Source organism: Micropterus salmoides, unplaced genomic scaffold (assembly GCF_014851395.1).
Source record: "Micropterus salmoides isolate LMB-PRFRI ecotype aquatic unplaced genomic scaffold, ASM1485139v1 Ms_hic_scaffold_19, whole genome shotgun sequence".
NCBI lineage: Eukaryota > Metazoa > Chordata > Actinopteri > Centrarchiformes > Centrarchidae > Micropterus > Micropterus salmoides.
The window spans coordinates 32,762,047-32,778,699 of NW_024041039.1; the positions used below are offsets into that span (position 1 = coordinate 32,762,047).

General features: G+C 41.1%; 1 protein-coding gene across 1 annotated transcript in view; it reads right to left on the reverse strand.

Moving 5' to 3' along the window:
* The window catches only part of dapp1 (dual adaptor of phosphotyrosine and 3-phosphoinositides), a 33,220-nt gene extending 17,419 nt beyond the window's left edge, over nt 1-15,801 (reverse strand). The window contains exons 1-4 of the mRNA XM_038728806.1: nt 15,657-15,801; nt 6,007-6,129; nt 3,863-3,996; nt 1,765-1,895 (exon numbers count right to left, since the gene is read on the reverse strand). Coding sequence (XP_038584734.1) covers nt 1,765-1,895; nt 3,863-3,996; nt 6,007-6,129; nt 15,657-15,715 — 447 coding nt within the window. The 5' untranslated portion in view covers nt 15,716-15,801. The remainder of the gene's footprint in view (nt 1-1,764; nt 1,896-3,862; nt 3,997-6,006; nt 6,130-15,656) is intronic.
* Nucleotides 15,802-16,653: the final 852 nt, after the last annotated feature.

The following is a 16,653-nucleotide window of genomic DNA, read 5'->3' on the forward strand; positions in this document are numbered from 1 at the left end:
TATTCTACAGTGAGTGAAGTAATGACTATTACAACTTGGATCTAGGCCTAAATTATCTTATTATTTATAATTATCTTGTCCATTTACTAGACTTATTCAGAGCTTTTCTGAAGTTTCTTTAAAAAGTCCAATAACTGTGATGTGGTTCATGAACGAGGTGAAAACAAGGGACTGATGCGGTGCATAGTGAAGAACGAGCATGTCGGTGGTAGCTAATGTTACGGGGAAACTGTGTGGTGACATGAAAAGTATGTGTTCCTAGTCCTTAGAAACACAGCATCTTAAGTTCTGTGCATTCAATTTATTGTGATGGAGTTGTTTTTGAACATTAAATCTCTCTAATAAAGAGAGGAATCTATGTGTGTGTTTGTATTATGTCAGTTTATCCAGTCGACTCACTCCCGGGGACGGTGCTTATAGGCTCTGATGTGGTAGTGAATTGTTGAAACAGAGTTATCGTCATCACACAGGTTTGATATACACTATATTACCAAAAGTATTAGGACATCCTTCTGAATGAGTGAATTCAAAATCTTCATTTGTGAAAGAATGACTCGCTCTCAGGAGCTCAGTGAATTCAAGCGTGGTACCGTGACAGGTTGCCATCTGTGCATCTGTCCATTCATGAAATTTCCTCACTACTAAATATTCCACAATCAACTGTTAGTGGTATTATAACAAAGTGGAAGACGCTAAGACTCACAGACACAGGCCTTCTCGTCCAACATCTGTGCCTGACCTCACAAATGTGCTTCTAGAAGAATGTTCAAAATTCCCATGAACACACTCCTAAACCTTGAGGACAGCCTTCCCAGAAGAGTTGAAGCTGTTATAGCTGCAAAGGGCGGGCCAACTCCATATTAAACCCTACGGATTAAGAATGGGATGTCACTAACCTTCACGTTGCAGGTGACCCAAAACTTTTGGAAATATAGTGTATATTAGAAATGAATGTGTTGAAACTGAGATGTAAGAGTTTTATGTTTTTCCTTAATTTCTAAGGAAGAGCTGAATATCTAGCACTCTCTCAGCAATTATCATGTTGTGTTATCAATGCTGTAGGTCAATAAGATCGATAATTTAAAAAAAAATGTTGGTTTCCCAGTTAGCTCAGTCCAGGCTTTACAGAGGTTTGTGTGTTCGATCCCCCTTGTTTTCCCTCTTCAACAAATTATCTATGAAGAGAGTGTTTCACATGCTCACAATAAAGTATGTGCGTCCTGACAATTGATCAACATCCATCAATCTCCCGTAATTAACATTAAAAAATGAAATGGATAGGTAATAATAGGTTATGACAGAATTGTGTATGGCCCAGTACCCTGACAAAGTCTAACACAGCCTCTGGTTGATTATCCATGTAGAAGACATGACATCTAGCTAGGATTGTAATTCATTCTAACATAGCCATGGTGTTACTCTAAATTCCAATATGATAGCTTGACTCTCATACAGTGGCTGTGTCACTCCTGAAGGTGTTTTTCTAAAGTTTTTCTTAAAATAATACAGTTAACCATTTTAGGAAGTCATTTTACTAGGTAATAAACTAGTAATTTGTCCATGCTATTGTAAGCAGCTTACATTAGAGCATACAAAGATATCTTGATTAAACGCACTCTCTTATTAGAGCCCCATGCACCACTTCAACATGTAAAGAAATGTAACAGTGTACGATCAACATTTAGAGAAATTGAATTGGTCACATCCCATCACAGAGGTCTCTTTGGATCACTTGGTATCAGGTGTGTGAAGCGGGTGTCATACCGACGGTGCATTTGGCACCAGATCGTTTTCTGTGCGGCCTGTCTGTATGGCTGTGTGAACTCGCACAGACTCGTAGATAGATGGCTCCTCCACACGCCGTGGGTATGGACACTTCAGCACGATGAGGGTTCCTGGTTCAGAGGCAGAGGGGAGGGTAAAGGTCAGACCACCACAGAGGAAAATCCAACACCACAGACCTGTGGGGCTTTTCTCTTTTTGAATTGGAAAATGTGAAAGATTTTAAAAACAATGCTTGTTTGTGTTGTAAGTGTTGCAACACTGCAAGTGTGTGGTAGGCAGGGCCGTAACCAGGGTTATGAAATTAGTGAGATCCAGATTTTTGGTTTCTTTAATCGAGCTTATTCACAATAATCCAGTGAAGGCTTGAAGTGGGCAGGGCTCAACACTGCGTTTGGGTAAAGAACACGCTAAATTACACAGTAGATTAAATGTATCTCAAATGTAGCTTACGACTGTCCTCACAGGCAGTGTTAGGGAGTAACTAGTCACACGTTATTTTGTTATGTAATTTAATTACAAAATAAATGTAACTTTAATCCATTATAGTTACTAAGAACAAGTGTGTATGATGTGTAATGTCATGATTACTGTGTGAATAATATCTGTAAAGATATGTTGAATATTATTTTTGTTGCTTTGCATGTTTTTCATGTGCACAGTGTCTTCCTTTACATGTGCACAGTGTCTTCCTTTACAACTTTTGCCTCAGCTGTTTAGTAAAGTTTGATGCTGTTCTGATGCTTTTAATTAGTTCCCATATTTCAATTTTCTGCACCGCCCACCTGCCAGTTCAACTGCCTCTCAAGCGGTCTTTAGAAAATGGTTAACAGTGAAAACATTCATTAGAAATGTAAATCAAATCTAAACTTCCCCCATTCAATTAATTATTTTCTCAGACTTCCACCTGCACTGGTCCTTGTAGCTGTCCAGGTGATATCTTTATTGTATAGGCTACTGGGTGTTTTCTTTAACCATTTCCTTTCATGGTTATAGAGGCTCAGCAAATACCGTGGGCAGCAAAACTAAAAACTGCAAAGCAAACTGCAGAGGAAACAGATTTTTTTAAAGTCTATCACATTATATTTTTACTTTTATTTGATAGGGTATTTTTGTACATACTGTATAATTATGAAGATGACCTCATAGCTGGTTAGGCTATGGTAGTAGGATGCGCACATTAAATGGAATATACTTGGTTTATGTTTTGGTCTGGGCTCTGTGAGAAAGGCTATAAGCTGGGAACTGAACCCAGGTCCTACAGATCAAACGTACTGGCTCTGTTGTACAACAGATTTGAGAACTTTTTGAGAACTTTTTAAGATTCATCAAATAGAGTTTCCAATTTCAATGCATCGCCATGAAACAGGAAGGTGTGTAAATGGACTGTATATGGGCAATCTATCCCAAACTACACGTTTGATAAGAATCCCACCCTGAAGACATACTGTATACATACACGATATTCAGTCAGAGCGCCACCTTACTGGCAACAGGAAATTATATGTTTTACACTCCTAGCAGGTTGATCTGATCCACCTCACATTTTGGCAGAAAAGCCTCGAGACCTTAATGATGGGGCTTGTGTTTTATTCTAACGCTGTTGCCGTGGTGAGGGATTATTTGCTATGAAACAGGAGGCTGTTGTTTGTGCCCCAGTCCCACCCTGAGGACATCTACGTGCCAATATTCAGTCATGGATCATGCCAATACTGCTGTTTTCGGAGAGGCTAATGAACACACATGTTGGATAAGTTCAATGACCACTTCAGAGCCGTGTCAGCCGGTCTCCAGTGACGAGTCAGCGAAGGTGCCTGTCCAACCCTGCTTGCAGCTTTAATCATTATTAATATTAATGTGATTACTGACACTACCCCAAACTATTGCCTGTTTCTATTTGAGCCTTTCCCACATTTGTAACACAAACTTGTGCTGGAACAAGTGAGTTCTACTATCACCACTTAGAGGCTTGACATTGCTGTGAACGCACTGAACCAGAAAGAGAGCAAACAGAGCAATATGTGGTTTTACTGTGTAAGCTGGTAACATGCAGAAAGTCTGTTAGTAAAGCTCTGCATACCTGTGTCACTGCCCAGCAGAGGCTGGTTAGCAAAGTGATTGACAAAATCTTGAAGGGTGGCAAACTCGTTAAACCCAAACACATAGCCATTGTCTTTGCGTGTCACGTGAAAATGCTTGACGGAATCCTTTGCCCTGTGTGAAATGACAAACAAACAACATTTAATGTTGCACTTTCAAAGTCATTCACATGCACAAATCTTAAGAACTTTCTACAGTGGGACCTTTGTGTACAGAGTAAGTTGAATGGTGAAATAGAGATCCAGATCAAAGAAGATTAGTATTTCTTAGATTGTTTCTTATCCTCGAAATAGCAGAGGCTTGTGACACACTTGCTTTTAACAGCACGTGCATGTAGCCAAGTGTCTCCAAGTCGAATGCCTTTTTCACCTGTGTACTTTGTGTGTAACCTCATGATTGAAAAAGTATATCCAGTGTTGGGGGATTTTGCACGATGTAAACAGAACGAAACATGATGACAGTCATTGATTACTATATGGTCAATGTTAAAATCAAGGCAGAAAAAGAAGCTGCAGCAGCAAACTTATTTAGTTTTACCTATTATCATTTTGGTTTGTTCAAAGTCTAATATTGTAATCAAATCTATCATCAGATGGAATGCACTATACTCTCTGTACTGCGCTCTCTGCACTATACCCACTGCACTGCACTCTCTGCACGGCACTATACCCACTGCACTGCGCTCTCTGCACTATACCCACTGCACTGCGCTCTCTGCACGGCACTATACCCACTGCACCGCACTATACCCACTGCACTGCACTCTCTGCACGGCACTATACCCACTGCACTGCACCCTCTGCACAGCACTATACCCACTGCACTGCACTGTCTGCACTATACCCACTGCACTGCGCTCTCTGCACGGCACTATACCCACTGCACTGCACTATACTCTCTGCACTCTCTGCGCTGCACTATACCCACTGCACTGCACTGTCTGCACTATACCCACTGCACTGCGCTCTCTGCACGGCACTATACCCACTGCACTGCACTATACTCTCTGCACTCTCTGCGCTGCACTATACCCACTGCACTGCACCCTCTGCACTGCACTATACCCACTGCACTGCACTGCGCTCTCTGCACGGCACTATACCCACTGCACTGCGCTCTCTGCACGGCACTATACCCACTGCACTGCACTCTCTGCACGGCACTATACCCACTGCACTGCACTGTCTGCACTATACCCACTGCACTGCGCTCTCTGCACGGCACTATACCCACTGCACTGCACTATACTCTCTGCACTCTCTGCGCTGCACTATACCCACTGCACTGCACCCTCTGCACTGCACTATACCCACTGCACTGCACTCTCTGCACGGCACTATACCCACTGCACTGCACTATACTCTCTGCACTGCACTATACTCTCTGCATTCTCTGCGCTGCACTATACCCACTGCACTGCACCCTCTGCACTGCACTATACCCACTGCACTATACCCACTGCACTATACCCACTGCAATGCACTATACCAACTGCACTGCACTATACTCTCTGCACTGCGCTTTCTGCCCTGCACTATATCCATTGCACTGCGCTCTCTGCACGGCACTATACCCACTGCAATGCACTATACTCTCTGAGCAAAACCTCTCTTTTTCACTTAACAAAAGAAGCCAAAGTTTATGTTAAATGTTTCTGAATCACAAGCAGCCACACAGGAACTTTTTCTAAAATGGTGATTTTAATCTGAATATCTGACCTAATTCATTAACTTCTGCCATGTTCACTCACTGGGAGCTGGAATCAGTCCGCACAGAGTCTCCATGAAGAGTAACCACATTCAACTTCTGGCTACACGTCAATTAATATCTGTGACAAATTCCTCCATAGCTTTGTGTTTTTACAGGAACCACATAAATAGCAAATAGCACTCTGCTTTCTGTTTCATGGAAACTTTGATCTTAAAGTAATCCCCGTTTTTACAAAATGTACCTGTAATCTGATTACATCTTCTTTTCTGTACTTAAAGTAACTGTATTCCGTTAATTTTTGTATCCTGACTACATAACACCTTTAAATGTAATCTGTTATTCCCCAACCCTGGTCACTCAACTGTCTAAAAGCATTTCTTTCATATAGAATGATGGTGTTACAGGCAGACTGACCTGACAGACAAGGCGAAGCAGCCTGGTCCCTCATTACCGTTTCTCAGGAGATAACTTCCATCAGTTCCATTGGACAAGAGGAGGGCCTCTGCAGCATGGCGGGACAGGTCATAATGGTACCACCTTTGACAAAATAAATAACTCAGTTCATGTTGCTACAGCAGCATGACACAACCCTTTTCTCCTCTTAATTTTTTGTGAGATGTACAGTATAATGACTGCTCTGTATGGAATGCAGACAAAAAATAGATTCATGACAAAATATTTCACACTCATTTTGTGTTTATACTATAGCAAAATACGAGGCAGACCTCTTTACTTGCCAGTAAGTGCTCATCAATACTGTGTTTTATTACGAGCTTTACGCCTTTGTAGATGGCTATACTGTAGTGCTCACTTTTACAGTCATATTCGCTGCAGTAGATAGGAGATGCTACTTCTAAATTGCCAGGAATGTTTGTGAATGTGTGACCAAATGAGGCAGACCCAAACACGGCAACCAGTTAATTTGAAAACCAGTTAGGATCTAACACTGGTTAACATCCCTGCACCTAGCCTTATCCCCTAACTAGTGTTGTGACGTTCGCAAACATTTCATTTAAAAAAACAAATCTTTTGGTTGAACAAACTGAATGGCTTCCTGAAGCAATCTGTTCATTTTAGGTCAGTTCAGTTGAGCTCTTAGTCTCATAGCGAGTGAACATGCAGTGTCATTCGTTCACAGGGACACGCTATAACGTTACATCCCTGGGATGCACTCACTAACAACTTCTTCTTCTTCTTCTTCTTCTTCGAGGTTTTGGCATCCACAATGTGGCATTACTGCCACCTTCAGCTTTCTTTCTGCTTCAGTTCATTCATCTTAGAGCAGTCTTTCCAGTCCAGATGTCCTTAAAAAAACATTTCCTGCTGTTTTGGATGAGGTTTCCTTTTACTGCGTTATCCCTGTGCTGTTGCCACAGCTGATTTACCTTTCTCCACACTGTGCCTTGTGTGTGATTTTGATCATTTAATATTGATTTTAACAATTCAATTTTTTACTGATTATTTTGCCAACTTATCTTTACAATTTATCTGCTCTTTCATTTCCATGCCATCAACATGGTTTGCCAATGAAATGCTCTCTTGCTAAATCCCACTTGGTTACTAGGCACAGCAGCTGCAGACCCTGCAGCATCTTTTTGCAGATCATTTGATCCATCTGTAAATATCTGAACACACTCTTGATATTTACTTTCCATCTAACTAATTTCTTCACTGATTAAATCTCCTGTCTTATTACAATACTTAATCTTATGTCATTCCTACATACATATCTATATACAGATTTTCTAATTCCCAAACAGGTCTAACTGGCCCCTTGCACAAAACTCTTTATCATATACTCCCATTTCTTTTGGCATTTGGTCTCCTGTCCCGCCACAGAGGGGTAAATATTCAACCCAACATGGTATGGAACATGCAAACATCCAGGTGAGAGTCCTGCAATTTACCAACTAAACTAACCAATATTAAATATTATGCTATATATTCTCACCCACCATCTAATGGATAAAAAAATTGCTCCGATTAAAAACTTACCGACTCCTGCTGTACATTTGGGGCCCAAGCACTAAAGTGCAAGGAACCTATTGTTTTTGCTGGGATTATTATTCTTCTCCCTTGGAAACGCATTTTTCAAGGCCTTAAGATAACTGCAAGGTCATGAAAGTTTGCACACACATCAGAACTGCTGAAAATTGCAGTGTTCTGTAGTGATTGAGCCTGGGCGTGGCCAGGGGGCTCAATAGCTCCCCTAAACAAACAATAGGTTTTGGACAAAGTTTCTTTGATCTTAGATGAGATGAGATGTGGTGGGATTATTGCTCTTATTACAAAGACCACATTTCTGCTTTTTTTTAAATGAGATTTTGCTTAACAGGAAGTGAGGCATATTGCACTTCCTGCGTCAATTTCAATTATTTAAACAGATATTTGAGGCCTTTAAAATGTCCAATGCAAAAAACTGGAGTTATCAATGCAAAAATCACACTGGTGACGTGTCGAAAACATCTCACAAAATTTGGTTGGGGTGCCAGTTAGTTATTCAATTCAAAGTGGCTGACTTCCAGTTGGGTTTATGGTATAACTCTCAAAAAAAACAGCTTCCTGTTGGCAAGAACATTTAACAGGAACTTTGAGCGCTCTCTCTCTCTCTCCTGTGTTGCTCTCAGGAGGCTAGAAAGAGCACATACTGGCACACTGGCATCCTCTGCAGTGGAAATCTGCATTTTTTTATTATAATGACATTAGATAAATTGTTTAAATTTAATCTTGTTACTGTTACTGTTAGTATGTTAATAATTATTTAATTTTACCATTTTATGTAATAGTATATACTATATAGGCTGGCTCACCACTTGTATTAAATTAATTGGACAAAACAGCAGTCTCATGATTTCAGTCATTAAATCCTTGTGCAAGAAAAATGGCCTTCTTAATTAGTTAATGCTACTATCTCATCAATAATCAGAACCATTCATGCAGGAGCAGGTCAAACCATTTTTATGTCCCGCCCCATCCAGGCTGTAATTGGTCAGTTGACACAAAGGGAAATTGACGAGCACATCAATATGGTGTAGTAACTAAGTGCTCGTAAATCATTGTTCCGGTTCGCACGTATCGATTTTTAGTGGCATATGTGAGCAAAATGGTGGCACTGTAGAGCCCTGTATTGTAATTTTTATTAGTTGTTATTTTTATTTCAGCTACCTATAATGTTTTTTCACATCCAGTTTTAGTTAATGTTTCAAAATAACGTTATTTTAGTTTAGTTTTAGTAAACTATAATCACCTTGCTAACTACACGATACATGTGCAATCTTTTGTTTTAAATGTTTTACCTGTTACTTTCGCTTCCAAAAAAGGAATAGACCACGTGACAAAAAACAAATGGACTGAAATTCACAGACTTTCTTCATTCTTTGTTCATAAAGGAATAAGGATAAAATGAATTGCCAAAAACGAAAAATGGCGGTTTCCATTGTTTTTTTGTTTTTAGATTCTGACACAAATCCACCAGTCACTTTGTTTGTGAGGCCACAGAAATGTTTACAAGGCTCTCATAAAGAAGAAAAGTATAGTTCTCCCTCCAGCCCTGCTCACTCACTCCGTTTGGTTTCATTGCAGTGTGCTCTTTAGCACTCAGAGCTCCCCCTGCTGACCATAAGGTGGCTTTGCGCACCAGCCGTTTCAAACCCTTCACTCAAACAGATCAACACCCACCACTCTCTGCAAGGACATCACTCTTTTAATGGACTTCTCTACATCTGGAACATACGCAAACTTCAGATTTCCCTGAAGTTTCATCCACAAAGTTGTTTATTTCCTCTAGAACTCTCCTGTGTGGTTGTGAGTCTGCAACAGAGATGCATTCAGAGAGTGCCAGCGTACACCATGTACTGTCCCTCCCCGTGTTTTACTCTGAAGGACATCCAGCATCTGTGACTGACAGTTCAGAAACATGAACATCTGTCTACTGAAAGACTGGACATAGTTTATCACTCTTATCACTACAGTCCTAAAGCCCCTCGCCAACTTACTGAAGCACTGCAGCTCCTCCAATGCCTCGTTAGAAATGAACGGGGGAACACCGGTGACCCAGGTGGATGGCACGGATACCTGCAGATAGGCGCCGTTCACAGACACACCACTCGCTATTAACTCAGCCACAAAACGCTCCTCTTTACGGAAAACTACCACACCTCTGTTCATCCTGTAGGCACAGGAGAGGTTGGCGTGTCCCACAGCCAGGTGAACCGCCTCCACTTGAACCGATGGGAGGGGCTGGACCCACACTCCATGCCTCAGAGACAGGGACTGGTCTGCCGCCCACCAAACACACACTAGCTGCATTTGATACCATTGACCATCAGATCCTATTGCAGAGACTGGAATATTTCATTGGCATTAAAGGAACCGCTCTAAGCTGGTTTAAGTCCTATTTATCAGATCGATTTCAGTTTGTACATGTTAACGATGAGTCCTCCATGCACGCCAAAGTTACTCATGGAGTTCCTCAAGGATCTGTCCTTGGACCAATCCTCTTCACTTTATATATGCTTCCTTTAGGCAATATTATCAGGAAACATTCCATAAGCTTTCATTGTTATGCAGATGATACTCAGTTATATCTATCGATCAAGCCAGATGAAACTCATCAGTTAGCTAAACTTCAAATGTGCCTTCAGGATGTTAAAACCTGGATGAGCTGTAATTTTCTTATGTTAAACTCAGATAAAACTGAAGTTATTGTTCTGGGGCCTAAGCACCTCCGTGACGCATTATCTAAAGATATAGTTTCCCTGGATGGCATCGCCTTGGCCTCCAGCACCACTGTGAGGAATCTTGGAGTTATCTTTGATCAGGACATGTCGTTTAAGTCCCACATTAAGCAAATTTCAAGGACCGCCTTTTTTCACCTACGTAATATTGCGAAAATCAGGAACATCCTGTCTAAAAATGATGCAGAAAAACTAGTCCATGCATTTGTTACTTCTAGGCTGGATTACTGCAATTCCTTATTATCAGGCTGCTCGAAAAAGTCCATTAAGACTCTTCAGCTGATCCAGAATGCTGCAGCACGTGTTCTGACAGGAACCAGGAAAAGAGATCACATTTCTCCTGTTTTAGCTTCTTTGCATTGGCTTCCAGTAAAATCCAGAATAGAATTTAAAATCATTCTTCTTACCTACAAAGCTCTTAATGGTCAGGCACCATCTTATCTTAAAGAGCTCATAGTACCTTACTACCCCACCAGAGCACTGCGCTCCCAGAATGCAGGGTTACTTGTGGTTCCTAGAGTCTCCAAAAGTAGACTAGGAGCCAGAGCGTTCAGCTATCAAGCTCCTCTCCTGTGGAACCAGGTTCCAGTTTGGGTTCAGGAGGCAGACACCATCTCCACATTTAAGAGTAGGCTTAAGACTTTCCTCTTTGATAAAGCTTATAGTTAGGGCTGGCTCAGGTAGTCCTGAACCATCCCTTAGTTATGCTGCTATAGGCCTAGACTGCCGGGGGATTTCCCATGATGCACTGAGCTCCTCTCTCCTCTACTTTCTCTCCCTCTGTATGCAACCTTATCCCATTATTGCATGTTACTAACACAACTTCTCCCCTTTCTGGTAGTCTTGTGCTTTCTCGTCCCTCTCCTCTCTCCTCCTATCACTTCCTGCAGGTTTTCTGGCTCTGGAGCTGTGGAGTCTGGATCTGTGGCTGCGGGTCGCCTGCTGCCCCCGTGTTCCTGCTCGACACCCTCTACTGCAACGACTATTGTTGCTAGTCTTATTGTTATTATAATCATTAACATTACGATGGTTACCATTAACACTATTATAAATATCTGTACCATTTTTCATTTAGTTTATAGCAACATTACCTTCGCTGTCTGTACCTCTGTGTGTATATTGTGTAGGCTGCCTCCCTCCCCTCTCTCTCTCCTTACATCCCTCTCTCTCTCTCTCTCTCTCTCTTTCTCTCTCTCTCTCTCTTTCACTCTCTTCTCTCTCTCTTTCTCTCTCTCTCTCTCTCACCCCAACCGGTCGAGGCAGATGGCCGCCCACCCTGAGCCATGGTTCTGCTCGAGGTTTCTGCCTCTTAAAAGGAAGTTTTTCCTTGCCTCTGTCGCCTAGTGCTTGCTCTTGGTGGGAACTGTTGGGCTTCTGTAAATATCATCACAGAGTACGGTCTAGACCTGCTCTTTTATGAAAAGCGCTGTGAGATAACTGTTGTTGTGATTTGGCGCTATATAAATAAAATTGAATTGAATTGAATTGAACTAGCTACACTAACACAAAGCACAACAGCTGCAAAACATTCACACAGCAAGAGAGAGGAGAAAAGTTTGAAATCACTCACAAAAATCTCAGCCACTCACCACGCTCTATACCACCAAACTCCCAGCATACACACACAGAGACAGAAAGAAGAGGTGCTGCGCGAATAGATGGGCTGCGCGCAGCTCTGCAATCAGATCCGATTTTAAATAGGCCTAGTAATAAAACAAAAATCAATATGCGGCTTATTACTAGCAGGAAAGTGTCTGTATTTTTGCCTGACGTGCACCTGCATTCTATTTGTAGGTACAATGACAAAGAACAGGCCTTCAAGAGGTTTTCAAAAAAAATTTGCATTTCCTGCAGAAAATGAGTTTCAAGGCTAAAAGCTGACACGCAAAGCACTGCTTAACGACCTAAAGCTGAACTGCACTAACTAAAGAGACTAAAAGAAGGCTAAGAAATAAGTCACTAAAAAAGCTGGAAGCTAAATTGTAATACAAAGACAAAGTTGGAAGTTCAAATGAGTTACCTGAAAAGGCTGACACTTCGCATAGCACTGCACTGCTGAAGTTGGAAGCTGACCTGCATTACCTAATAATGCTTAAAGCTACAAACTAAATATATTGCTATAAAAGCTTGAAGCTTAGCTGTAATAATGTCAAAGCTGCATTCACAAGTTCTTGAAGAAAAAGCAGTAAAAAGGTGGAATGAAGTAGAACTGTCATTAAAGAGCTGAACATTTTGACATTTGAATGGCTTGTGTAGCTGAAAGTATGCACAAGTAATAGTATCAACTAAACATCAGACTGTAAAACAAAAGAAAAGGAAACTAGTAAAGGGATGTGAAAGTTAATTATTTGCATTAAGACTTGTGTAAAAAAACACATTGATGCCCACAGATTAACAAATGGAATGGCATCTAAATAAGTTTATGTCCATATTTTAAAAGCAGTTACAGATTTATTTCCACAGTGTAAACTGTCTGGAGCTTGTACATGGAGAGCCTTGTCACCTTTGGAGTGTTTCTGCGTGTTTACTGGATTATAAAGCTCTCATAGAAGACTGTTATACTAGTACAGTCTCACCCACTGATTGAAGTCACTGATGCAATGTTGGACAGATGAGGCTACAGCAGCTCTGCAGGACTTTTCTGATTTCACATACTGGCACATGCTCAGAGAGGCCACCACCCAGGAGAATGACATCAGCCTGAGGAATATACATCATCATTGACACAATATATCAGCAAATGTGTGAGGCGAGGCAGAGACATCAGCAGAGACTGGAGAGAGACCGCAACACCAAAGATATGTGGCAGGCCATCAAAAACATCACAGGCTGCAAAAGCAGGAGCTCCCCCATCATGTGTGAGGCCACATCACCAGATGAACTTAACACCTTTTATGCTCGCTTTGATCTCCTCAACAAGGAGTCAGCTGTAAAGTCTACTCCACCTCCAGAGGACCGGCCCCTGTCAGTATCCACAGCAGATGTGAGGAGAGTCCTGCTGAGAGTGAATATGAGTAAATCAGCTGGGCCTGATAACATTCCTGGCCGTGTACTAAAAACCTGAGCCAATCCGCTAGTTGATGTTATTACTGACATTTTCAACATCTCACTGTCTCAGGAGAGGGTTCCCACCTGCTTCAAGACAGCCACCATCGTTCCTGTACCTAAAAAGTCTGTGGTGTCTAGTCTGGACTCCTCCTCCACTCTATTGCTCAACACTGGAGCCCCCAGGGCTGTGTGCTCAGCCCCCTTCTGTTTATGCTGTACACCCATGACTGCAATCCCCGACATGGAGAGAACACTTTTTCAGAGTTTGCAGACGACACTCCCCCATCATCAGCCGGATTTCAAACTACGATGAGACTTCATATCGGGAGGAAATCGACAGTTTTGCAGAGTGGTGCACAGAGAACAACCTACTTCTCAGTGTGTAGGTTAATACGCTGTAGTCTGCCCTTGTCTCTGGAAGTGGCAGCAGTGTACCAGATAGTGATGCAGTAGGTAAGGATGGACTCAATGATGGTGGTGTTCCTGAGTCGTCCAGGGGCCTCATGTATAAAAGATTGCGCAGATTTCACACTGAAAGATGGCGTACTCAGAATTTAAAAAGTACGTACGCACAGAAATATCCACATGTATGAAACCAGGCATACGCCAGGTCCTTTATCCCAATCAATGTGAAATTGAGCGCACATGCACGAGCCACATAAATTACTATGCAAATGACCATGAAAAAGAAAAGCATGACCATGAAAAGCCCTGTGAGCTACTAATTTATTGTAGGTTTTTACAGCAAGCCTTCTTACGGCTTTGAAATGTGTTTTATTTGCTCAAGTCCATTTCACACAGCCTGTCACAGCCTTTAAAATAAATGGGTTTAATTTTTCCTTATGTGAGGCTAAATAGTTTGGTAGGCCTATTGAAATTAATTGATGAGTAGCCTCAATATTGAGATTCAGTCTTTCAACAGTAATTGAGCACATTTTATGGCATGAATGGATTTTTTGTTTTGTTGCTTTTTGAAGTTAATTTAGAACAATGTTTGTAACACTTTTGAGTGTGTTAAATGAATTAAATTTAGAACAGTTTAGTTTCATCACTGCCTGATATCAGAGTCTGATGTCAATCCACACAGCTACGTGAAAAATAGAACGGAAGCTTAATAAAAGTCTGTTTTTCCCCACCAGTAGCTGAAGTTTGTCCAGTTTGTTTCACAGTGAGGAGAGAATTTCTAGGAAACCATGTGTTTAGTCCGTGCGGGCAGGGATGCAAGAAAAGTGGCAAATAATGTTACGTTCAGCTCACAGGAGAAAGGGGTTTAGGGCCCAAATACATACAAACTGGATACGGTGAGTTAGTTTTATTTAAACAAACAAGTGAACACTTAAAGGTGTGATAGTCCATAAAAAAATAGGAGAATGGGCTAGTCCATGGATCTAAATGACATGAGTCAGGCTAATTCAGAAACATGACGAAGGAGAGGTGCTGCCATGAACAGAAATGAAATAATGAATGAGAGAAAGGAATGACCAAACTAAATACACCCGGAGGGGTGAAAATAATGACACACTGGTGAAACCACTTTGACAATCAGTGAGACAGAAACAGGAAGTAAAACAAGACCATGACACCAGGGGCAGACAACTAAGAAGTAAAACGGGAAACGAGAAACACCAAACATCAACACCTCAGAACTGTGACAACTAAATCTGCTGGTTGTTTCTATGATGTTCATTAACGTTAACTTTCCCCGGTGAGAGAGCTCTGTGTGTCACACCAGAAAACTGAATCTACAACAAGACAGCACAGCGTAGCGTGCTTTCTGATGTTATTAAATTCTTATTACTCTGGCAGCAATAATAACAGCAATCTGATCTCAACTTCCTTACTTTCTGCCTAACTGTCGCTTATGTCTTCACTGATTCTTGTATCCTGTTATTAATGACTGAAAACAACTCATAAAACGCACGAGTTTTTCCGCATACATTTTCCATTTTAATCCCAGAGAAGATCCGTTTTGTTATTTATTTTAATTATTTAGACTTTTTATTTTGCATTTTTTAAAAGTTATTTGTTACATAACAATGGCCCGAATACGCCGTCGTAGTTTTGTAAAGCATACCTTTAGCAAAAAGTGCGTTTGTGACAAGGTAAGAATAACAAGAATACTTTGAATTGCCTAATTTTGGTATGGGGTCTGGCAGGTAACAGGAAAAGGTGCTCGTGACTCGTTCGCTAGCAGCTTATAGTCTTCTCTAACGTTAACTCAACGTGTATAAAACAGAACAGAGGCTTACATCAAAGTTTTAATAGTCTAGACTGTCTTACCACAAAGTCTCTAACTCGTCAGTCATGTCTTCGGTGGACGCATCACTGTAGAAACTCATCTCTCAAGAAGGACTTAGTTCAGCGAGGTGCAGCAGCCAGACAGAAGTGAAAGCTGTTCTTTCAGACACGCCTACTAGTAAGGAAATGGCATGTGTGTGCTTTCCCTCAAGCTTACGACAGGTCTGAATTTCCAAGCCTCTAAACTTTTCCAGAGGTAGAAGTAGTCACCTTGCTAGATGACTGATGACTGTCTATTTAAAAAAAACATTTTTAGGACCCGAGCGAGGTCCCTATTGAAACTGTAAGGATTTTTTTTTCTTTTCTCTGCAAAGTAAACTCAATTTTGGGGGCCTAAACATACTCGAAAACTCACCAAACCTTGCACACATGTCAGAAGTGGTGAAAAATTTCTTATTTAATGGGTTTCGCCATTGGGCGTGGCAAAATGACTCGCCTACAAAATTGGAAAAAATTAGCCCCTCTGCCACGTTCAACCTACATGTGTAACAGAGTTAAAAATAATCGCTTGTGAATTTCTACAAAATTGATATGCTTGTGTTACATTATGTAGTTTTGGAGCCACCTGGTGGGTTACGTGCCTCTAGCAAAAGGAAACACTTCCAAGCTAGATGTAGATGCATGTGAGCAACGTTGTGATCAATATTTCCATGTTTAATGTTTTAAAATTAGTTTCAATGACTCAGTAACATGTATTTTGACTGTAAGCACTACCAGCATGTAATATTAAAGTAACTGACACGTACATGCAGAAATAGTAACTTAATTCACAAGTAGCACTTTCAGTCGTAGGTTGAGCTAATGTTAGCTGGTTAGCTAATCACCTGCTTGCTAGCTCCCGACCGTGATGTTTTTATGTTTTATGTTATTTTGGATGATAATTGTTCTGTTCCTTTTCATACAGATCTGATGGTTGCAGTTGCATAACACACAGTTACTGATTGTGTGCTGTTGATTTTTTATACCAGTTAGGCTTTGT